This window comes from Zophobas morio, unplaced genomic scaffold (genome assembly GCF_036711695.1).
Source record: "Zophobas morio isolate AGI-343-1 ecotype UQ-CSIRO unplaced genomic scaffold, CSIRO_AGI_Zmor_V1 ptg000012l, whole genome shotgun sequence".
Classification (NCBI taxonomy): Eukaryota; Metazoa; Arthropoda; class Insecta; order Coleoptera; family Tenebrionidae; genus Zophobas; species Zophobas morio.
This window is the reverse complement of record NW_026972117.1, coordinates 15,038,086-15,060,624: the sequence shown is the minus strand read 5'-3', so window position 1 is coordinate 15,060,624 and position 22,539 is coordinate 15,038,086. Positions and strand designations below refer to the sequence as shown.

The following is a 22,539-nucleotide window of genomic DNA, read 5'->3' as shown; positions in this document are numbered from 1 at the left end:
TTTATTAAAAACTGCTGAAACGAATATCTGACATATTTTTAATTCTTGATTTTGTAGTTGGTGACCTTACAATAATCGCCTCAGGTTATTCCAAATTGTGTTTAAAGCAAAAAAAATCTCTTTAGTCGAAAAATGGCATTTCTGATGCAGTTTTTCTCTCCTCATGATATTTTCAAGCAACATAAGCGACTTATCGCATAAAACAGTGCACCAAACCGACCTTGAACGAGGTCATTATCAAACCGCCTTTATAAATAGCAGCAGAAACTACTAACGCAGTTAATCAGCCAGTGGACACTGTGTGTAATTGTAGCGAATAAATCCAAACGCGATTTTGATCCTTATTATTTCCAAACATAATCAGTGTATTTATCTAAAACACTCGACTCCTTTTAGTCACAACCGGTATATAAAGAGTGAAACTGCTCCAGATTTCATTATTTTAAGAAAGTTATCCACAACGATCGACATCCTTATATTGTGTAACATTGTGCCAAACAATGTCCAAAGCAAGACTTAAAAATGAGGAAGATTATCGTGAGTATGTCGGGATAGAGCCTGGACCACAATACGCCAATCAGCAATACATTTCCATCGATAAAGATGATATGGAAACGAAGAAATTCTACGTTGAGCGTGTAAGTGTCAAAATATGACTAATAATAACTCAGATAACTCAATCCACGATTTAGATTATCCGTTTCCTTATCCAACTGATGAAAGCCGAATCTCCGGCTTTTAAGCGCTTGTATGTCGATCTCTTTGGCGGTGGTAGCGGCTACGAAGGATTAAAAATCACCAAACCTGACGAATTTGATATTGATATTCTCATGCGAATTCCTGAACCTGCTGCGCCTGTTCTACTGGAAAATAATATTCCTGGATACGTGAACTTGAAACTAGAACACTTTCAGAGGCTTCAGCACAAGTACCCGGAAGTGTACGAGTGAGTGAAACCCCCAATCGTGTTTTATTATTAAATTATCAAATGTTGTCTAGGGTGATGCAAGATTTTGTCGACGACAATAATTACTTGTTGACTAAAGAAATGAAGAGCTCGTTCATGCAAAGTATATTTGATAGGGTCATGAACACCATTTCCAACAACACAATCCAAGTTTTGGGTTCAGATTTCAGAGTAAGTTGATGATCGTTAAAAATTTTGACGTAAGTGTGATATTTTAATTAGATATCGCGTGTGCAAAATTTGGGACCAGCTTTTACGTTGACTATTGAAGGCCTAAATGAACTGAAGATTTCTGTAGATCTTGTGCCTTGTATTTTGTTGGACGGGAGTCAATGGCCTGGTGAAGGGTTCGAGCCGAATCCATATACATCACCAAGTGTTAGTAGATTATTTTTGTCTAAAATTATCATCTATTGCCACATTCTAGGACTTCTTTATAGTTCCGAAGAGTCCTAGACGGGACGTGCCACACATTGACCGTTACTGGAGATTGTCGTTCCAGAAACAAGAAAGGGAAATTATTTTTGACAGGCAGTGGCTTAAGCCAACGATAAGAGTCTTGAAGGTACTTAAGTTTGTATTTTGTAATGTGTATATATCTCAGTTTTTATATTTCAGCGAATTCGTGACAATTTTCAACATCGAATTTCGAGTTATGCCATCAAAACTATGTTTTTTAGAGAACTGAAGATAGGCAATCCCACTCTGGATGACGACACTCCCGCACTCTGGTCACTACCATTTAGTTATTGCGTTGTGCACGTACGTCACATGTTGTTAACTGTGGTTGAAATTTACCGTCCCATTGTAGATGCTCGAGGTCTACGCAACTTGTCTACACAATTCCAAAATTCCCTACTTCTGGAACAAGAAAATGGACCTTTTGGACGACTTAACCCCCGGACAAAAAACACAGTACAAAAACGACATCGAGAACATGCTCGACGACATTAAAGCAAACCCCGATTTTGACACAATTCTTAGCTACCTAGACTAAACCGCTGTGAAAAATGGATGGAAAAATTTTGGCGCCGGAGTGTCAATTTTTTCATTTTTGGAACTTCGCCAAGTCGCTATTTTCAAAATCTTGTGGCGTCGTGTGTTTTTCGTTTCGGAGCTTTGGGTTTCTTTCCGAGGGGAACTTTGTAATTTTCGGCCACGTTTGATAAATGTCAAACGTGGCCGACAAGATCGAAGTTGTTTTCGGAAAAAGAACCCAAATTTCCGAAACGAAAATCTCGTGTAACGCCACAACTGCTTGAAACTGGCGACGCGGTGACGTTTGTGGAATGAAAAGAATGGTGTTTTGGCGCAAAAATTTTTTGATCTAGGGTGTGTGTGTGATGGATGAAAATGATTTCGCAACAAGCGGCACCTTTGTAGGGGTTTAAACGTCAACAGGGTGACTTTTTAAAAATTACGAGTAAGCCGGAACGCGACTCATTTTAAAGTAATCACCCTGTAAATATTCAAAGTCCTAAAAAGGTGGCGTGTGTTTGGAAAATGTTTTAATCTAGTCATTTTTGTATTTTTTCATAAAAAAAATTTAATAAAGATTTTTTATGAAACTGTTTTTTTTTATTTTATGTACGTATTACAAGCGTATACAATCAAATAGACTTATATAATGGACCATGTACAATTTTTGCTAGCTATTTTTATATCCCCGTAGTTGGTAATACTTGACGAATTTGTAATAAAATTATGTTCACTATGTTCTTAGGGGATTTTAGTTACATTAGTAATTTTAGTACACGTGTTTTCAAGTGGTCTGTGCAACAATTGTCCCCACTCTCCTCTAATAGACTTCCCGAAAGTTGTCCGATGAACCACGAGCACTAACGACCTCAAGTCACGGTTTTCCCCCATTTTCTTCGCGTCTGAATAATTGCATCTTCATCATAAAACTACCAGTGTTAACCAACCCGTGCCAACATGAAAGACAAATCCAAAGTAATCGCACCCCGAAAATACATCCAAATGGAATTGGCTTTAGCTGAAGCAAGCAAAAAGTGCATTGTTTCGTGTGACAGGGTTGCCATCCACGGAACTAAACTCATAGTTGAGAAGGTACCAACGTTTTTATTATTTTTGGTTATTCTAATCAAAGTATATTTTCAGATCATCCGACGAATTGTTTCAGCTATGAAAACGCAGTCTTCCATTTTTGCCTCCATGTACGTTAAAAACTTCAATGGTGGCAGCATTTACGAAAAAACCAAAATAGGAAAACCTGACGAGTTCGATATTGACATTTTGTTGAAAATACCGGAAATTATGGGTGCGGTGTTGAAAGAAGGATACGCCCCCGGATTCGCACAAATTCAGCTGACAAATTTTGGAAAATTGCCGGACATAGACGAACAGTGGCAGACGTATTTGTTACATCTTTTGCGGTATTTTTTCTCATTTTCTGATTTTAGAGTATTCGGGGAATTTGTGGACCCAGAAAACTACGTTCTATCGAGTGAAATGATGGCGTTTTTTGTTTGGAAAATTTTTGAAAAAGCTCTCTTGAACGTTTTCCCAGATTCGGTGATCAAAATTCAAGGCAACTGTTACAAGGTACGTGAGGATTGTCACACTTTTGTTTTAAAACGAAATTGTAGATCACTAAAATCGAATATATTGAACCAGCTGTGACTCTAACCATCGAGGGTTCTAATTTCTACGTTGACGTTGATTTAGTTACGTCTTTGGTATTGGATGGACGATTCTGGCCTGGAGGTTCATGTCGTCAGAACCCTTACATCACCCCAAACGTAAGGACTTTTCGTCAAATAACAAAGTGAGCAGCCACAAATTTCAGGAATTTTTTCTCACTCCGACCAGACCTAAAGGGGACTATGACCACAGAGGGAGGTTCTGGCGGTTGTCTTTCCACATGCAAGAAAGACAAATTGTTTTCAATCGGTATAAAATGAAACCAGCGTTCAGGGTGCTCAAAGTAAGTGCCACCATTCGAGAGAAAAAAAAGTAACTAAATTTTTGTAGTGGATACGTGATTATTTTGACCACACGGTTCGCAGCTACGCTATTAAAACGATATTTTTGTGGGAATTGTGTAAAGATAATCCAGTTCTGGATCAGGATACGCCTGATTTGTGGAAAGCTCCTCTCAGTTATATTGTGGTTCACGTAATTTAAACGAGTGTCCATATTCTTTTGTTTTATGGTTCATTGTAGATGCTGGAGAAATATTTGGAGTGTTTAGCGCAAGCCAACATTTCCGATTTTTGGAATAAAGATCTGAATCTTCTGTGTTACCTCTCGGAAGCCGAAATGGAGGTGTACAAAAGGGACACTGCTGAAGTGCTTGATCACGTTAAGAATAATCCGAAAAATTTACTCAGATATCTAGAGTGAAATGATCCCGGGTACTTTTTACACTTAAAACTTAGATCTGATAAATGTATATTAAGTATTTTCTAATAAATGATCTGCTGCTTGTAACGACTTTATCTAAAGTACTTAAATTAATTGCAGAAAATAATACACGTTATTCAGGTGTGATTCCCGCAATTTTCGAATTTTCATTCCCAAGAAAATGTGTCGAATAACAGTCGTTAATTATATTTTGACGTATCTAGGTTACTTCGGCTACCTCTTCCGTGTTTTTATCTTCGCAAAGTTTGCTCTGAAGATTAGAATGTCCGTCGTTACAACACGTCCATTGTTGGCAAATGCAAAACCTCCAGTGCTTCCCCTAAAGCCAATGCTTTATCGCATTGTGGGAGGGGTGCTTTCAAGGAATCACCAGAACCATCGTCGGTACTTCCTCAAATTTTCTACTTTTCACCGAGTCATCTATAAATTCGAGTTTTTAAACTATGACTTCAGTTCCACCTGAAGCCGCAACAATGAGAATTAAAACCAGAGTAAGTGATAAGAAGGTGTTGGCTGAACTGGACAGGTGTTTGGTTGAGGCGAACCGAAAACACCTAATTTCCTGCAACAAACGCGATTTGCACGAAACCAGAACCCGAGTCGAGCAAGTAGGTACTTCATTATTTTTGGCGCGAGTGTAATTTAAGCTTGTAGATTATTAATAAAATCGTGGCTGCGATGATCAAACAAAGCCCGACCTTCTCCAAATTGTATTGCAAAATTTTTGGCGTGGGAAGCAGCTACGAACAAACCAAAATCGAAAAACCGAATGAGTTTGATGTCGATATTGTTTTGAAAATACCAGAAGTGGCAAAACCGGTACTACAGCACGGCGAAGTGGGAGGTTTCGCCCACGTTCAACTAGAAAATTTTGAAGTGTTGTCCAAAGTTGATCCAGATATGTACAGGTATGAAAAGTACAATTGTAACGAGTTAGTATTTTATTTTGTTTTTTTTGACAGAACCTTGAAGGTGTTTGTCGACCAAGAGAATTTTCTTTTATCTGAAGAAATGATGTTGCTGTTCATACAAAAAGTTTTCAACGATGCAAAACTTCATGATTTTCCAGATGGAGTTATCAAAATTGCGTCTAAAGAATACAGAGTGAGTAACTTAGAATTTTAGAAAAAATGTCTATACCGCATTTCAGATTACAAAAGTCGAGTACATCGAACCTGCCTTGACTTTAAATATAGACGGTCCCGAGTTTTCGGTTAGTGTTGATTTAGTGGCGTCTTTTCTTCTTGGTGCGAATTTTTGGCCACCAGATAATTACAGGAAAAATCCGTATTCTCCTGAGAACGTAAGTCGAAAAAATGTCAAAATGTGTAACTGTGGTTGTTTTTAAGGACTTTTTTCTGGCTCCGGCACGACCTATTCAAAACCACCCTCACAAAGAAAGATTCTGGAGGCTATCGTTTCACGTCCAAGAAAGACAAATTATTTTTCATCGATATCGTCTGAAACCTGCGATGCGTGTTCTCAAGGTGGGTACTCCCGTCCGTTTGACTACACAAGTTATAACTTTTTTTTTTGTAGAAAATCTGTGGTCACTTTAACCAAACAGTTTATAGTTACATCATTAAGACTATCTTCTTGTGGGAGCTCTACACCGAAAACCCTAGTTTAAGTTCCGACACGCCTCTTCTATGGAAATCCTCGTTAAGCTATATCGTGCTCTATGTAAGTCTTAAATAAGAAAAACCTTGTTGTGACGACTGTTTGCAGATGCTGGAAAAGTATCTACAGTGTTTGAAAGAAGGTACTATTTCTCATTTCTGGGACGCACGCCTGAACCTCTTGTCGTATTTATCTCAACAAGAAATAGAACAGTACCGGAGTCAGATTGACGCGTTGTTGGAAGACATAAAGCACAATCCTCACCCGGAGGTACTTCTAAAGTACCTTAAATAACCCTTCCAAATACTGAACTTGAATGATAAATGAACAAATCTGTTTTGTTTGTAATTTTTATTTATATTTATTAGAAGTATAAAAAATAAAATTTTATTCTATGTATCTATGTAATTCAACTTCTAAATTACAATCATGAAGCACAAACATTTTGAAATATTAAAACGTCAAGTAGTTGGTAATAGCGAACTGAGTTGGATTTTGTTTGATGCTTTGAAGCAATTCGTCGATTTGTCTCCTATAAGTGTTGATTTGTTCCTTGCTCAAATTATCCAAAAGGTTCAACTTTTTATTCCAAAAATATGAAATCGTTTCTTTAGTCAAGCACTCAAGGTACCTTTCTAACATCTGCAACAAAGTGTCGATAACGTGAAAATTAAAAAACATTGTGTTTACGTGGATGAAGCAACCGCTGGAAGATTTTTTCCACAAATCCGGAGTTTCCTGAGTGAGCTCTGGATTACCATAGAATAATTCCCACATACAGAGTGTCTTAATGGCGTAACTACACACGCCCTGATTGAAATGTTTTTTAATACACTGCAACTATATGATCAAAAAAGGGTATAAAGATACAATAGATTGTACCTTTATTATTCTAATCGTCGGTTTCATCCAGAACCTGTGACTGATGATAATTCTCTCCTGAATTTGGAAAGATAATCTAAAATATCTGTTCAAATGAGGGTGATCCCGTTTTGGTTGTTTTGGAATTAGAAAAAAGTCCTAAAATATGTGACCTGAGAGTCGTCTAATCTGAGTAAGACTCGACTTACGCCACGTCTCGGACAAGGATTAGCTCTAAAACCGCCTTGTGGCCAGTGGCTCTTATTTAACAAAATACAAGGAACCAAATCGACTTCAACAGAAAATTTCGTGTTAACACCGTTTATTGTAAGAGTGAAAGCTGGTCCTGCTTTTCGAACTTTTGAAATCTAGAAGACATGCAATGAATTTTTCAAAAGAAAGACAATTTTTTTCGTCTGACTTACTCTAAATACTTCGTATTTATTTCCTTTAACTGTGACAATTCCTCCCGGAAAGTACTTGGATCGGGTTTTGTCAAAAATGCTTTGCATAAATGTCGACTTGAGTTCTTCGGTTAAGAGAAAATTCTTCTCATCGACAAATTTGTTGTTCATAGCTCTACAAAAAACCAGTAGTTTTGAAAACCAACTCAGAAAGTACTTGCTTGTATAGTTCCGGGTCCTTTTGTTCCAACTTGTGGAAATTTAGTAGCTGTAACTGGACATAACCGGGGATATTGTCTTCGTGTAATTTTGGTTTGGTTATTTCTGGTATTCTAAGGAGGATGTCGATGTCGTAATCTCCTTCTTGTCCTGTTTTTAATCCTTCGTAGCTGCTACCACCACCAAAAGTTCTCACGTATAATTTAGCAAAAACTGAAGATTGTTTTTTCATGTCAGCGGTTATTTTTTTCACGATCTAAAAATGCAGAAATTGAAAGTAACGTGAAATTTGTTTGGATTCAAGAAATGTAGATTTAGGAAAATGTTCTGTTTTTAAAAATTTCCACTGGTTTATTTTCGTCAAAAATTTTCAATAAATCACAGTTACATATATTATTTCGCATATTTGAAAGAGGTGATACCTAGCAAAATTTTAATACGACGTCAGCAAATTTTTAGTTTCCGTCTGAATGAGTAAATTTGGATTTAGCATTTTTATGACATATCGCAATCGGTACGACAGTTTCACAGCATACTCGTCCACAAAATTTTCACTAGATGAACACAAGAAACCCGAATGTTTGTATTCCATGAGCTAGGAACCGTTGAGACAACATGAAATTAGATTTTGATCAAAATAATCTGGTTATAATGCCCCATCACCCAATAGATTACAAGAAAACATACCTTTTCAACCAAAGTCTTCGTGTCATGGTTTATTTGCTTGTCCAGTCGGATTTTTTTGTTGGCAGCAGACAGTCCAGGCTCTAAAGCGGCGTAAGGGTTTGTACTTTTTTTGCCCATTTTCTACCAGAACACTTCGTTCCACAAAGCTTCTCACCGACTGTTGCTTGTTTACAGCACCGTCAGAAAACGTGCGACTACGCGTGACTTACAACTCCGCACCAATACAAAACGTTATATAAATAATTTTAACTGTATTGTTGTTTTGTTGGATTTATTCCATCGGTAGTACCCACATGTCAAAAACGACATAAATCTCTAAATAAATTTTAAGTCTGACTGTGGTAATTGGGTGCCCCTAAAAATTCTCAGGTTTTCCCGAGTTTTTACCATTCTGGCAACAGTGCACCTGCCATGCGCGGCTTTACTTCCATGCGTTCGAAAACACGAGTGCTCAGCAAATGACTCATACTTATCATACGTTATGTCTACTTCAATGTGTTGATTACAGTGTCGCTGCTATCTATTATTTCTCGGAATTTTGTACTATAAGCTTCAAATTTAGAGTTGCTTTCGTGCTGATCACATCCATAAATTCTCTCCAAATCTCCTACTCAAAATTAAAGAAATTATGAATTATCTTGTTATTATTATTATTATGAATTGTTAAGAATTAAAATAGCGATGTCAGAGATAACGATAATTTTTATTGTTATTGTTTTATTGATGGAAATTTTTTTAAGGTAGATACCGCCGGGGGAGTCCCGGTTTTCGTGAAAGTCAAGGTGACACTGAACCGTCGTAAACAGATTACTAGAACAAACTTTACAGTTGTACAAATTTGCTAAAAAGTTTAAATCGATACGAAAATTAATCGTCTGATTCTCCGAAATTTTGGGCATAGTCTGAACCAAATCTAACATAACCGGAAAGAGGAATTGTAGTGAAGTAAACGAGTGTACAATTCTCATCAAACAATCAAATTTTTTACCAGTGGTGTTTTTGCCAACGATATCTAGAATAACGAAATTGCCCAAATATTTGCATAATATGTGTAAAAAATGACATTGAAGGGAGAGACATTGGCGATAAGAGTTTTTATGAAACCCTCTGCTGTGGGTTATTCCAAAGCTCACCTGTGGAGATCCAACTTTATTGAGTCTTTACATAAGAATCATAATAAGACCGAGTTTCCAAACAGGGTGACATCATTGCACTTGATTACAAAGTTTGAATTATAAATACATATAAATTTGGAAAGTTGCTTGATTTCACAACAGTGGGTCACATCATTTTACGAATATTTCTCTCTTATAGCTCAAAGTACTGAGACATTTTTTTGTGCTGCAACCTGCAACTAAAAATGTGCGTAAAAATTATCTTCCAATAAGTTGTAGTGTCAGTCCAATTAAATTGCAGTTTTCAGATGACGTTATTAGTTTTGGGGGGGATACGAAAAGATAAATTTTAGGTAGTGTCAGTTTTTATGGCTGCGACTGAGTTTCGCAGGTCTCTTGTGTTAAATTTGCCATAAATCATAAATTTTGAGGTCCAAGTTGAATCGCCAACGGTGATCGGGAATGAAAAAAGCATCCATTCGTAATGTTTTGGGAATAGTGATCGGTTTAAAAGTTTTGGAAAGAAGAAAGAAGAAGAGTTGAAAAAATAAATGGCCTGTATTTTCAAAAAAATGTCATAATTAATGACAAGGAAGCAAGGTAAGTACTGAACAACTCTTATTTTAATGAAATGTTTCCAAGTGTAAATTTTGCTCAAATTTTGCGAGTCAAAATTGTTCAGTTTAAGAACTGCCAAAATCTATGTGTACTGTAGTCACATTTAGCACTGGTACACAGGTTGCATGAACCAAATACGTTACACACACCCGCGACATCGAAAATTTTGGTCTGCCGTTTTTGCATTTCAACAATCACGTTTTACAATAAAAAAATTATTCATTTCGTTAACCACAATAAAAAAAAAATGTTTCTTCTGGTACGAACATCTTCACGGAAAACAATGTTATCGTTATCGTTGTTTATCAAACAATACAAGTTTCATCGTCACCAATGTTTTTGTGTGCTAAAAAAAACGGAAAGCAATAATAAGATAAATAATGCGCCATCAACAACAAACGTTCGCAAATTGGCTATTTTTCTCATTGTTTGTAACTTGACACTGGCAAATGATGAAGATCGGGCGCCAAATTGAAGACATTTTTGTTGATTTTGATTGAAAGGTTTGTATTTATATATATTTTTTGTGTTATGCTCAGTATTTATCCAATTCTTTCTTGACACTTTGTCACAACAATTGTGGAATTTATTTCAACATTGTGACCGATTTTTCTTGTTTTAGCTATTTCGTTACAATTGTAGTCCGTAAGATATACAAAGTGGGCCAAATTTCGGATGTAAATTCTGTCGTTAATACTGAAAAAAAAGTTTAAATAATATTTTTCTAAAAATTATTTTGTTTCGTGATGCAACTCTTTGGAATTTAACACACAATATTTCTTCATTTCTTGGTGTTCGTCTATGACGAATTTGCTCGGAAATTGATTTTCTTGGGACAAATTGCTCCAGAGCTAAATTTTACATTGCTGTGGAATTAAAAAAAAAATAGATAATAGGTAAATGTTTCACTCCAAACAGCTGCAAAATAAGAAGAAATCATTTTAGAAAAAAACTTGTTTGAACTTGTTTCTTCAGTGTTAACCAAAGAAGTGATGGCCTACACACCCTGTATATACCATTTTAGCATTCATATTTCAGAATAATCGATAGATGTCAATCAATTTACTGGCAATGAACGGAGATAAGCCAGATAATATTTCTCAGACCCAATAAAAACTCAGCGACGTTCGAAACATATGCTGTCAGTTTCGGCCCCCCGAGAGTGAAGATGGCTGAAAAGAAAAAGTATAATTACATGGAAAATGTCCTCACCGAAATTAACAGAAATTTTATATCACTCGATGACAACGAAGTGAAAAGAAATAACAAAATTTTAGAGTCAGTGAGTATTTATCGCTCCAGTTAATTTGTGCCACATATCAGAGTTTCTAGATTTTGTCAACAATTATTGACAAAATGAAACAAAAGGATCCACTTTTCAAAGACATGTTCAGTCGCGTTTTCTACGGTGGAAGCTATTATGACGGCTTGCGGGTTGGTAAACCCGAAGAGTTCGACTTGGATCTGTTGCTAAGTTTGCCGAAGTACGCCGAACCCGAGGTTACGACAAGTAACATGCCTGGATTTGTCCACGTGCAGCTGAAAAAATACGATGCTTGGATAAGGCAACCTGAAGCGATGCCTACGTATAGAAATTTTGGCTCGTTATTTGACAAAGATTATTTTGCGGACACGCAAAAGGTGTTGGCTTGGATGGAAGGAATTGTTCAGAAAACATTAAACGAATTTCCGAAAAAAGGACCCAAAAGCGTTTTGACCACCCAGAAGGATGGCAGTTTTGAGGTGAGTTGATGGTTTGTCAGGACTGTGTGGGTAACTATTTTGTTATGAAATGTTTATATTTAAACAGAGAAATGCGGAACGATAAAATCCGATAAAATAATTTAGCCTTTAATAAGTTTATATTTTACTTGTTGAGTTTGCTTCCGCAAGTAGTTGAATTTCTAGGAAAACGAATACGATATTTTATCAAATATATATTATTGAATCAATAGATAAAAAGGTAACTAATAAAGACATTTTCAGATTATCGTTCAAAAAAGTGGACCAGCCTTGACACTCAAAATTTCTGGTTCTGGTATTACCATGGACGTTGATCTCGTCCCATGCTTCGTTTTTCGTGAAGACAAATGGCCTAAATCGGGATTTAAACCCAATCCTGTAAAATCGAAAGTAAGAGAATACACTTTCATTAAATTTAAGTCTCTTCGAAAAATTGTAGCCTGAATTTTTTATTGTTCCGAAAAACCCTAAAACCACCAATGGGACCCCAACCAGATACTGGAGACTGTCGTTTCAAGAACAGGAACGAGTTTTAATAGACAACAAACGCACTCTTAAACCAACAATTAAATTGTTGAAAGTGTGTACGAAGACAAATGTCAATGTGTTAAGTAATCGTCTGTTTTTTAGAAATTAAGAGATAATTTGCAGCATAAGTCTATTGCAAGCTACTATATTAAAACTGCAGTTTTACATATTTCCGACACCAAATCTGATGACTTCTGGACAAACTCGCTGAGTTATACTTTTATGACAGTATTAAAGGAATATATAAATTTTATTAAAAATGGAAAAATTCCTTATTATTGGAATACAAACAACAATCTAATAGGAGGGCTTAATCCCAGTACCTTACAAAATATGGTTAATAGACTTAATGCCATGGTAACTGTCATCGAAAAAAAACCAGATGATCCTTACACCATCGCAAAGTATTTACGTAAGTATTACACGAAATCGTTAATTATAAGCGAATTAGCTAAACTTATAAATGAAAAAGTTTCAAATCTAAAGTTATAAATCTTATTTTCAAATTTCAAAAATATGTTTTGGAAAATGAAAAACTTCTGTGCCAAACTATGGCATTACTGTTATCAATGTTATCGCGTCTTATCATATTTTAATTACATTAAACTTACAACCTGTCAATCCACATCCGAATCTGTGGCTAACTCTAAAGTACAGGTCCATTTTTCATAATATTAATTAATAAAACAGTTTTCTCTTATTTTCAGTGAACAACGAGGAACAAATCATTTTAGGTATGGGCGGACTTGCACTAAAGTAAGTGTTTTTATGGATCGTTTGCTCTATATGCAATATGAAAAGTGGTGTGAAGCCAGTGTGGAACAATGTACAAATAAACTTTTATTTATTATTTTCATCAGTATTTTTTTCACCCACAGATGTTCACCTAGATGAGATATGTTATAGTGTACACCGAAATGAAATTCCATAAGTTTAGCATCAATTCATCACGATAATTTAAAAATCTTCTATATTATATGTAACCAAATAAACATCGTAAATTTGTACTAGAACTCAATAATCAAGGGTTTTACTTTGAGGATTAGTTCCTATTTGAGTGCTCTGAGTTCCCAAAGGATTCTGTACAATTATTCGAAGCCATTTTCTCAATCAGAGGATATTTTAAATGGGTTTCAAAATTAAAAATATGTTAGAAATATAGTTTTCAATTATATCTACATAAATAATTAAGACACAATTACAAAAGGACACTGTTAGTAATTTAACACACGGTATTACCGAGATTTGCGTATAATAATCATCACCCGGAAAAGTGTAAATTTTTGGGTCTGCAGACCATAAGAATAATTTTTTGTGAATTTGTTACTTCCCTTATTTTCCCTAAGAAACGTTTTTAAATCGCAAATTTCTTTTATGTAACAAAATATTTAGTCAGTAATAAAATTAAATTAAAAGAACTACTCAGCTTTAATGAAATTGTTCACGTCGACTACCGGCTTCAGTTCGACGAGTCAAAGGATTTCGCACATTTTTAAAAATGTTAGGGATGTTGCGAGTTCTTTCCACAATGACTTCAACGAAACCACTTAGGTCTTCCAAACTGTCAATCTTAATGCTGTAAATCTTGTTCTGTAAAGCACTCCAGAGGAAAAAAACACGTGATCGTGCGGGACACTGAATTGGCTTCTTCATTTCTTGGTTCGTTTATAACGAATTCTCCCCGAAATTGATTTTCTTGGGACAAATTGTTCCAGAGCTGAATTTTCCATTGCTGTGGAATTAAAAAAGATAGATAATAGGTAAATGTTTCACTCCAAACAGCTTCAAATTAAGAAGGTAATCATCTTGGAAACAAATTTGTTTAAACTTTTTACTTCAGTGTTAACCAAAGAAGTGATGGCCTACACTTTCCGAAACATCCTGTATATACAATTTTAGCATCCATATTTTAAAATAAACAATACACGTCAATCAGTTTACTGGTAATGAACGGAGATAAGCGAGATAATATCTCTCAGACTCAATAAAAGCTCAGCGAAGTTCGACACATCTGCTGTCAGATTCGGTCCCCCAAAAGTGAAGATGGCTGAAATGAAAAAGTATAATTACATGGAAAATGTCCTCACCGAAATTAACAGAAATTTTATATCACTCGATGACAACGAAGTGAAAAGAAATAACAAAATGTTAGAGTCCGTGAGTATTTATCATTCCAGTTAATTTGTGCCACATATCTGAGTTTCTAGATTTTGTCAATAATTACTGATAAAATGGAAGAAAAAGATCCACTTTTCAAAGACATGTTCAGGGGCGTTTTCTACGGTGGAAGCTATTATGACGGCTTGCGGGTTGGTAAACCCGAAGAGTTCGACTTGGATTTGTTGCTAAGTTTGCCGAAGTACGCCCAACCCGAGATTACGACAAGTAACATGCCCGGATTTGTCCACGTGCAGCTGAAAAAATACGATGCTTGGATAAGGCAACCTGAAGCGATGCCTACGTATAGAAATTTTGGCACGTTATTTGACAAAGATTATTTTGCGGACACGCAAAAGGTGTTGGCTTGGATGGAAGGAATTGTTCAGAAAACACTAAACGAATTTCCGAAAAAAGGATCCAAAAGCGCCACCAAGGATGGCAGTTTTGAGGTGAGTTGAGGTGCTTTGATGGTTTGTTAGGACTGTGTGGGTAACTATTTTGTTATGAAGTGTTTATATTTAAACAGAGAAATGCGGAATGACAAAATCCGATAAAATAATTTAGCCTTTAATAAGTTTATATTTTACTTGTTGAGTTTGCTTCCGCAAGTAGTTGAATTTCTAGGAAAACGAATACGATATTTTATCAATTATATATTATTGGGTCAATAGATAAAAAGATAACTAATAATAACTAAGACATTTTCAGATTATCGTTCAAAAAAGTGGACCAGCCTTGACACTCAAAATTTCTGGTTCTGGTATTACCATGGACGTTGATCTCGTCCCATGCTTCGTTTTTCGTGAAGACAAATGGCCTAAATCGGGATTTAAACCCAATCCTGTAAAATCGAAAGTAAGAGAATACACTTTCATTAAATTTAAGTCTCTTCGAAATATTGTAGCCTGAATTTTTTATTGTTCCGAAAAAACCTAAAACCACCAATGAGACCCCAAGCAGATACTGGAGACTGTCGTTTCAAGAACAGGAACGAGTTTTAATAGACAACAAACGCACTCTTAAACCAACAATTAAATTGTTGAAAGTGTGTACGAAGACAAATGTCAATGTGTTAAGTAATCGTCTGTTTTGTAGAAATTAAGAGATAATTTGCAGCATAAGTCTATTGCAAGCTACTATATTAAAACTGTAGTTTTACATATTTCCGACACCAAGTCTGATGACTTCTGGACAAACTCGTTGAGTTATACTTTTATGACAGTATTAAAGGAATATATAAATTTTATTAAAAATGGAAAAATTCCTTATTATTGGAATACAAACAACAATCTAATAGGAGGGCTTAATCCCAGTACCTTACAAAATATGGTTAATAGACTTAACGCCATGGTTACTGCCATCGAGAAAAAACCAGATGATCCTTACACCATCGCAAAGTATTTACGTAAGTATTACACGAAATCGTTAATTATATAAGCGAATTAGCTAAACTTATAAATGAAAAAGTTTCAAATCTAAAGTTATAAATCTTATTTTCAAATTTCAAAAATATGTTTTGGAAAATGAAAAACTTCTGTGCCAAACTATGGCATTACTGTTATCAATGTTATCGTCTCTTATCATATTTTAATTACATTAAACTTACAACCTGTCAATCCACATCCGAATCTGTGGTTAACTCTAAAGTACAGGTCCATTTTTCATGATATAAATTAATAAAACAGTTTTCTCTTATTTTCAGTGAACAACGAGGAGCAAACCATTTTAGGTATGGGCGGACTTGCACTAAAGTAAGTGTTTTTATGGATCGTTTGCTGTATATGCAATATGAAAAGTGGTGTAAAGCCAGTGTGGAACAATGTACAAATATATGTTTTAAAGTACAAGTAAATTTTTATTCATTATTTTTATCAGTATTTTTTTCACCCACATATGTTCACCTAGATGAGATATGTTATAGTATGCACCGAAATGAAATTCCATAAGTTTAGCATCAATTCATCACGATAACTTAAAAATCTTATATTATATGCAACCAAATAAACATCGTAAATTTGTACTAGAACTCAATAATCAAGGGTTTTACTTTGAGGATTAGTTCCTATTTGAGTGCTCTGAGTTCCCAAAGGATTTTGTACAATTATTCGAAGCCGTTTTCTCAATCAGGGGGTGTTTTAAATGGGTTTCAAAATTAAAAATATGTTAGAAATATAGTTTTTAATTATATCTACATAAATAATTAAGACACAATTACAAAAGGACACAATTTATAATTACTGCCAGAAATTAATTATGGCAAAATGAAAGCTATCACAACATTGTACACGTAATAATAATTATTAACACACTATAGTGACACATACATTAATCGACTTTTGTTCCAAGTTTTGATTTGTGTAAGTGCAATATTTAGGTACTTAGCCCAACATTCAAATTCCTGTTGCGTTTCAAAACACATCAGAACGCCGTCACTTCCATTTATTTTCAAACAAATGGTGCGTTTCACAAAACACTCTTCCCTTGATGGAATTGTTAACTCACAGGTTTCTAAGTTTATAACATCTATTGGTGTGGTCTCGCACAGGTCGTTTGGCCGATAGTTATAGTAATTCAAAACTCCATCCACGAAGTAACAAAACTTTCTATCCCAAGAAAGATAATGTTCCCAAGTTTTGTTTACATATACAAATCCATATAATTTCATATTGATATTCGCACGACTGGAGATACGAGCTGTAAGGAGTCCGGAATCCATTTGTATTTGCAGATTGCCAGATTTCGTTAGATGACGAAACTCGATGTCCTCTTCACCGCAAAGCGAAAAAACTGATTTTCGATAAGGGACTTCATTCTCGTACTCACGGTAATCACAAAAAGCGTCTGAGGGGCTAATTTTTTTTAAGTCCTGTAATTGATGAGTTTGTTTATTTTCTGATAAATTAGAAAAAGGAAAAGAACATACCTTAGAACAAGCCGAATATATTTGAAGATTCAACTTAAAATTGGGTTGTAAATTAGGTATCTTGAATTTTGTGTTAAAGTAAATTCCGCCGTTGGATTTCATTTTCTCTCCTTCAGTAGCAAATACCTTGGACCCGGAAATAATCAGACACACAAAATGTTGATTTTTGTACATTTTAGGAAACACATGGATATTGGAAATTTCGATGTCTCCTGAACTAAATCAGTTTGCATTTTCAACAAGTGCAAGTTGTTTAGGTTCGCAATAAAGCGATTCTAGTCTTGCATCTGTAAAGAGAATGTAAAAACTGTCCAATAACATATGCACAAGATTTACCTATGATAAGAAGTAATTTTTCGGCTTCCAGCCTCCCTTTGCTCAAAGTTAATCTGTTTTGCTTTTCGTGACATTCCATTGCTTTCAATATTTGGTCCTTAGTTTGTTGTAGAATCCAATATTTTGTTTTCAGTAATTCTAACGACAAGTTAGAACTTTTGTCGCTACTTGTTTTCTCGGTTTCAGAAGAATATTCTTCAGACGACGGTGAACTAATCTCCTGTGTTGATGTATCTGCATTTATGCAATTATCCAAATAGCGTAGCACATTGTCAACAAATTCCCCAATCGTTGAAATTCCACGTTCATTTGAAATTAAAGTTGATAAATCTGACGTATTGATGCTGAGACCAGAGTTCTAAAAGAAGTTGTTTTTAATAGTTAGCAACTTTATCGAGTTGTTTATGCTTACGTTTTTAGTAATTTTGGTACTACACTGCGAGTTTTCGCAGTTACTGCCACTGGAGGAGCCAACCATTTGCCACTTTGGTCTCCGACAAGACGAATTTACACAATTTTTGTGAAATCGGGAACCAAATTTCGACATTACTAGAGATTGCACAACTTCCTTGTTTCTTGTGGGGTTGAAAGAATTTTCAGTAGAATTAAGTGATGCACCTCTAAATGGACACACAGCACACAATGCTCTTCGAAATACTGATGTCCCGGACCAGGTATAGGGTGGTATTTATCCTTGAGAGAGATAAACCCAACGCAAATGTTTTGAGCCTATGGGCGGATCGGTTTAGCCTGCCCTCACCGAAGAAGGCGGTCCAAATCCTTCAAGGGCAGAATTTGTAGGTAGGCTCAAACTACAACGAAATTTACATTTGGTACATGGCTCACACCAGTTCTCTCGAATTTGTCGGAGAAGATTTAGCAGGTAGTTGTTCCCATAAAATAATGGTCACTTTCGTTCGTGAGTAACGATGGTCCGGACAGGAATTATTTTGCTTTCTAACATCTTTCGACCACTTGTTCCGTATAAAAAATTTCATCACTTTTTCAAATAAAATACTCTTAAATGTTCATAATAAATAAATAAAAAAAAAACGATATTGTCGTTGAGTGACATGTATAACTGTCATAATAATAAAAACGTGCCATTTTTGTTAACTGATATTTTTTTCATAAATGTCGGAAAATTATCATATTTGTCTAATCATCCCCACCAATAATGTGATGACGGCACTTCAAATTTATGCATAGTAAATGGGTTTTAAGTTGTATAGAGTAACATAGTCCTACACATGCAGTTTATGACTCCGTGTTGAGTTTTTATCCGAAACGTCCAGACTTTTGGAAAAAAAATCAAAATTATAAAACAATATTTTGCAATTTAATTTTGAATTTGCAAAATCGAATACTTTGAAATCTTGCAGATGTTTTAAAGTCATGATAAACATGATACATTTTTAATTAAAATATATTTGCTTATCCCCTCTAAAAAATGTATGACGTCACCTCAAAATTTTAGAAGAAATCCTATCTTAACTGTATAAAATATGTGATGTTATGAGTTTTTATACTTGTGATTTATCACTGCATTAATATTTTTTAGATTTGGTTATACAGGGTGTCTCAAAAAAGTTAATGACTGAGTGAATTTATTTTATTGAAGAAATCAAGAATAGCAAAACTGAATACTTTGAAATATTGTAGATGCAGCATTTCAAAGCATTTGGTTTTGCAGATTTTATTGATTTAATCAATAAAATAAATTGACTTGGTCATGAAATTTTTGAGACAGCCTGTATAAGTAAATCTAAAAAATATTACTGCAATGATAAATCGCAGGTATAGACTCATCATATCAAATTTTGCGATGACGTCATGCATTTTTTGGCGAAGATAAGCAAATACATTTTGATCGTGGCTTTGAAAGTATTCTTCGACTTTCGTTCCATTTCAAAATTTACTCTTTGTATATTTCAGTGGTCACAACGAGCTCACTAACTACGCTGAAGTATGCGAAGATTAAATTTGTCACCGAAAAGATGTCGGAAGTAATAAATTATCCTATCGGTCGAAGAACGTTCGGTCCGGTGTTACACCTCGACCCAAGAAAGACCGCAGTAAAGGATAACAAATGGAACGAATAAAATAAAGCGTCAAACATGGTTGATAAACTTTAAACCAAAATTATGAAGTTTATAAACTGAACATTTTTTTTGTTTTATGAAATGTAGTACACTTCAAAAAATGTCCGTGACTTATTTTAATGTGAATTTTATAACTATGGTTGGTACAATTAGACCTAATATTAGTGTGATTTTGAGCATATTCTCGATTTTATTAGAGCAGAATAGGTTTTTTTTTTCTAATTTTATAAGTTACGGAAACTAATAGCACATCACAGATATTGCAAAAAAAATTGGGCTCAGGTTCCAACTAATTGACAAGATTTCAAAGTATTCAGTTTTGCAATTCTTGATTTCTTCAATAAAATAAATTTACTCAGTCATTATTTTTTTTGAGTCACCCTGCATGTATAAACAAATCCAAAAAATATAAATGGAATGGTAAATCACAAGTATAGACTCATCATATTCTGAACATTTTAGATAGGGTATTTATAAAATTAAAACTAATTCAGAGTAAGAATTTGGTCAACACGTAATTTCGTTGTACTTTGAGCCTACCTACAAATTCTGCCCTTGGACGATTTGGACCGCCTCCTTCGGTGACGACCGGCAAAAATGATCCGTCCATAGGCTCAAAACATTTGCGTACGATTGTAAAGATTCTCCAGAATTATAAGAATTTTATGGACTCCCAACGTTAATTTGTTTCATAGTTCAAGCGTCAACTCTATTGTACAGGTAAAGAGCCTGTCAGGGGAAAACCGATCTTTTCTGTACCTGAGTTCGTCCCGCTCATCAGCTAAACAATAAAACTGACAACAGGGCTGTAAAACAAATTAATTTTGGGAGTCCATAATTCATATAATTCTGGACAATCTTTACCACGAATACGAGTTAATCCGTTCTAGGAAGAGAAGAAAATATTAGTACTATAAGTGCCAGTTCAGCACAAAACTCATCTCATGGTTTTTTACCCTGTTTTTAGAGGTATATTTAAAAATGTAACATTTTTAAACACGTTACTGGGCTTTTAAAATACGTTAAAAAAGTTAAAATTTTAAGGCATTTTGACCTGTTTTTAAGTTTGTACTGTAAGGGTCTGTTCAGTACAACTGTTAAAATTTTGAGGATTCTGCACTGTTTTTAAGGTAAAATCGGGAAAATGAAAAATAAAAACCAAGAATTTGAAATATTGAGGAAACGAAAAATTGAAACATTGGTCTAAAGAGTTTAGACAGTACTTCCCTCGCTGTCGGAAACGTGACGATTCCATGCCTATTATGTTTTTTTTTGCAGTAGATTTCAAAGCGTTCGGTTTTGTAGTTCCTGAGTAAACCAATAGAATAAATTTACGCATTGATAATTTTTTTTGAGTCACCCGGTATATACAAATTCAACAAATATGAATGGAATGATAAATTACAAGTACAGACTCATCATATTTTGTATATTCTAGATAGGATTTATTCGGCAAACTTTTGAGCTGACGTCATCAGTTTTTTGGAGAAGATAACCAAATATATTTTGACTAAAAATTTATTATGCTCTTTATAACCTTAAAATATTTTACAGATTTCAAAACCTTCGGTTCTGTAGTTCCTGATTAAATCAATAAAATACGTTTACACACTCATTAATTTTTTTGGGTCACCCTGTATATGGGGTATTCCATACCAAATCGACCACTTTTTAACCCGACCCCTTTTGATATGCCTGAAAGTTTTTCATCCTTTTCTATCCTATAAAAGACGTTTCTCAGAATTTTTTCAATTTTTTTACCCGACTCAAAAAAAGTTATGAATTTTTGAAAAAAACCGCTCATTTTTTTTTGAACTGCTAGAACTTTTTCAAAAATTGACCGTTTGGGACCGTTTTTTTTTCAAAATTTTTGTTTTTAAATGTACTTTTCGGAAAAAAATATACCAACATTTTTAAAGTTCATCTTATAAGAAATTTTTCAGTTTTTTGAGAAAAACCATCAAATTTTCGAAGTTCGCCATTTTTTATTTTTTATTTTTTTTTCTCATAAAAAACTTCAATCAATTCTCCAATTATCCCCACTAATCCCGGAGTGGGCCGATTCTTTTTTCTATTTTTTTTATTTAATTGAAAAAAAAATCTTTTCATTTTCAATAGTAAACAATTTTTTTTTTTATCTATATTATTTATATTACAAAAGAAACATAATTAAATGATTTTCAGGTAATATATTTTTTATTTATAATCTTAATTTAAGATTTTATTGACCAGGATTAATAATTGACACAGTAAATACTTAATAAAATCTTAGATTAAGATTATAAATAAAAAATATATTACCTGAAAATCATTTAATTATGTTTGTAGGAACAACCGTTCCCACAAAATCAGGTGTTCTACCTGAGGGGAGTCATAGTAATTGTATAAATGTAAATACTTCCTATCTTTCGTCTACCTGCCCTAAGATCCTACATACTTTCTCTTTTCCCTTCTAGAATTTTCTAAACTCCGTTTTTACCTACTTCCACCTCTTCGAAACCGAGCTTACCTGTGTACCATTTTAAACACCCTTCCTTCTTCTCCCTGGCACCCTCGAACAGTAAACAGCGAAATAAAATCTCAAAACCGTACCGTCGCTTTTAAATCACCAACAATACCCACAACTGGTGACCCCGACGTGATTGAAAGAAGAAAAAAACGTGAGTATTACCAGTGATCGCGACGAGTAGAGTGCGGAATTTCGAGAGAAAATCAAAAACAATGGCGCCAAACGATACAAATAGCCCGTCAGTCGATCGCGTTGCCGTAAAAGTTCCACCGTTTTTGCCCGAGGATCCGGAATTATGGTTCCTGTTACTTGAAAGTGGTTTTGAAGGGTCGGGCATTACGCAAGAAAGCACTAAATTTA

The 22,539-nt window shown here is 34.7% G+C and overlaps 6 protein-coding genes across 9 annotated transcripts; 5 read left to right on the top strand and 1 right to left on the bottom strand.

Moving 5' to 3' along the window:
* Positions 1–263: 263 nt before the first annotated feature.
* Positions 264–2,535, top strand: LOC135127855 (cyclic GMP-AMP synthase-like receptor). 2 transcript variants are annotated; one of them, XM_064054504.1, is made up of 7 exons: positions 266–638; positions 693–946; positions 1,000–1,138; positions 1,190–1,345; positions 1,395–1,532; positions 1,586–1,729; positions 1,779–2,535. In XM_064054504.1, the coding sequence occupies exons 1-7, from the start codon at positions 501–503 to the stop codon at positions 1,962–1,964; spliced, it is 1,155 nt and encodes a 384-aa protein (XP_063910574.1). In that variant the 5' UTR covers positions 266–500; the 3' UTR covers positions 1,965–2,535. The 2 variants fall into 2 exon arrangements, with proteins under 2 accessions (XP_063910573.1, XP_063910574.1); XM_064054503.1 differs by having other exon boundaries at positions 264–638; positions 1,586–2,535.
* A 148-nt stretch (positions 2,536–2,683) lies between these two features.
* On the top strand, positions 2,684–4,420 carry LOC135127854 (cyclic GMP-AMP synthase-like receptor). The gene is made up of 7 exons (XM_064054502.1): positions 2,684–3,037; positions 3,089–3,342; positions 3,391–3,532; positions 3,577–3,729; positions 3,777–3,914; positions 3,962–4,105; positions 4,154–4,420. The coding sequence occupies exons 1-7, from the start codon at positions 2,903–2,905 to the stop codon at positions 4,331–4,333; spliced, it is 1,146 nt and encodes a 381-aa protein (XP_063910572.1). The 5' UTR covers positions 2,684–2,902; the 3' UTR covers positions 4,334–4,420.
* A 76-nt stretch (positions 4,421–4,496) lies between these two features.
* LOC135127849 (cyclic GMP-AMP synthase-like receptor) lies at positions 4,497–6,373 on the top strand. The gene is made up of 7 exons (XM_064054495.1): positions 4,497–4,962; positions 5,009–5,262; positions 5,317–5,458; positions 5,505–5,657; positions 5,704–5,841; positions 5,894–6,037; positions 6,083–6,373. Exons 1-7 carry the CDS (start codon positions 4,798–4,800, stop codon positions 6,266–6,268), a joined length of 1,182 nt encoding a protein of 393 aa, XP_063910565.1. The 5' UTR covers positions 4,497–4,797; the 3' UTR covers positions 6,269–6,373.
* LOC135127853 (cyclic GMP-AMP synthase-like receptor) lies at positions 6,311–9,479 on the bottom strand. Its single transcript, XM_064054500.1, has 8 exons — positions 9,279–9,479; positions 8,146–8,752; positions 7,461–7,714; positions 7,261–7,414; positions 7,045–7,203; positions 6,857–6,994; positions 6,665–6,808; positions 6,311–6,616 (listed from the first exon to the last, which is right to left on the bottom strand). The coding sequence occupies exons 2-8, from the start codon at positions 8,260–8,262 to the stop codon at positions 6,428–6,430; spliced, it is 1,155 nt and encodes a 384-aa protein (XP_063910570.1). The 5' UTR covers positions 8,263–8,752; positions 9,279–9,479; the 3' UTR covers positions 6,311–6,427.
* Positions 9,480–9,548: 69 nt separating this feature from the next.
* On the top strand, positions 9,549–13,003 carry LOC135127850 (cyclic GMP-AMP synthase-like receptor). Of its 3 annotated transcripts, none has more exons than XM_064054496.1 (7): positions 9,549–9,860; positions 10,917–11,160; positions 11,211–11,621; positions 11,865–12,011; positions 12,061–12,201; positions 12,252–12,561; positions 12,857–13,003. In XM_064054496.1, the coding sequence occupies exons 2-7, from the start codon at positions 11,047–11,049 to the stop codon at positions 12,907–12,909; spliced, it is 1,176 nt and encodes a 391-aa protein (XP_063910566.1). In that variant the 5' UTR covers positions 9,549–9,860; positions 10,917–11,046; the 3' UTR covers positions 12,910–13,003. The 3 variants fall into 3 exon arrangements, with proteins under 3 accessions (XP_063910566.1, XP_063910568.1, XP_063910567.1); XM_064054498.1 differs by lacking the exon at positions 9,549–9,860 and adding an exon at positions 9,893–10,381; XM_064054497.1 differs by lacking the exon at positions 9,549–9,860 and having other exon boundaries at positions 10,644–11,160.
* Positions 13,004–13,531: 528 nt separating this feature from the next.
* Positions 13,532–16,174, top strand: LOC135127852 (cyclic GMP-AMP synthase-like receptor). The gene is made up of 7 exons (XM_064054499.1): positions 13,532–13,909; positions 13,990–14,306; positions 14,357–14,758; positions 15,018–15,164; positions 15,214–15,354; positions 15,405–15,714; positions 16,012–16,174. The coding sequence occupies exons 2-7, from the start codon at positions 14,193–14,195 to the stop codon at positions 16,062–16,064; spliced, it is 1,167 nt and encodes a 388-aa protein (XP_063910569.1). The 5' UTR covers positions 13,532–13,909; positions 13,990–14,192; the 3' UTR covers positions 16,065–16,174.
* Positions 16,175–22,539: the final 6,365 nt, after the last annotated feature.

Coding starts and splice junctions, on each gene's coding strand:
- LOC135127855 (XM_064054503.1), top strand. CDS start 501: ATGTCCAAAGCAAGACTTAAAAATGAGGAAGATTATCGTGAGTATGTC. Junction 947..999: donor AAGTACCCGGAAGTGTACGA/GTGAGTGAAACC, acceptor AATGTTGTCTAG/GGTGATGCAAGATTTTGTCG. Junction 1,533..1,585: donor CAACGATAAGAGTCTTGAAG/GTACTTAAGTTT, acceptor TTTATATTTCAG/CGAATTCGTGACAATTTTCA.
- LOC135127854 (XM_064054502.1), top strand. CDS start 2,903: ATGAAAGACAAATCCAAAGTAATCGCACCCCGAAAATACATCCAAATG. Junction 3,038..3,088: donor CTAAACTCATAGTTGAGAAG/GTACCAACGTTT, acceptor GTATATTTTCAG/ATCATCCGACGAATTGTTTC. Junction 3,343..3,390: donor ATAGACGAACAGTGGCAGAC/GTATTTGTTACA, acceptor TTCTGATTTTAG/AGTATTCGGGGAATTTGTGG.
- LOC135127849 (XM_064054495.1), top strand. CDS start 4,798: ATGACTTCAGTTCCACCTGAAGCCGCAACAATGAGAATTAAAACCAGA. Junction 5,263..5,316: donor GTTGATCCAGATATGTACAG/GTATGAAAAGTA, acceptor TTTTTTTGACAG/AACCTTGAAGGTGTTTGTCG. Junction 6,038..6,082: donor TAAGCTATATCGTGCTCTAT/GTAAGTCTTAAA, acceptor GACTGTTTGCAG/ATGCTGGAAAAGTATCTACA.
- LOC135127853 (XM_064054500.1), bottom strand. CDS start 8,262: ATGGGCAAAAAAAGTACAAACCCTTACGCCGCTTTAGAGCCTGGACTG. Junction 7,415..7,460: donor AAGGACCCGGAACTATACAA/GCAAGTACTTTC, acceptor GGTTTTTTGTAG/AGCTATGAACAACAAATTTG. Junction 6,809..6,856: donor CGACGATTAGAATAATAAAG/GTACAATCTATT, acceptor ATATAGTTGCAG/TGTATTAAAAAACATTTCAA.
- LOC135127850 (XM_064054496.1), top strand. CDS start 11,047: ATGGCTGAAAAGAAAAAGTATAATTACATGGAAAATGTCCTCACCGAA. Junction 12,202..12,251: donor CAACAATTAAATTGTTGAAA/GTGTGTACGAAG, acceptor TCTGTTTTTTAG/AAATTAAGAGATAATTTGCA. Junction 12,562..12,856: donor CACCATCGCAAAGTATTTAC/GTAAGTATTACA, acceptor TCTTATTTTCAG/TGAACAACGAGGAACAAATC.
- LOC135127852 (XM_064054499.1), top strand. CDS start 14,193: ATGGCTGAAATGAAAAAGTATAATTACATGGAAAATGTCCTCACCGAA. Junction 14,759..15,017: donor CCAAGGATGGCAGTTTTGAG/GTGAGTTGAGGT, acceptor AGACATTTTCAG/ATTATCGTTCAAAAAAGTGG. Junction 15,165..15,213: donor CCAATCCTGTAAAATCGAAA/GTAAGAGAATAC, acceptor GAAATATTGTAG/CCTGAATTTTTTATTGTTCC.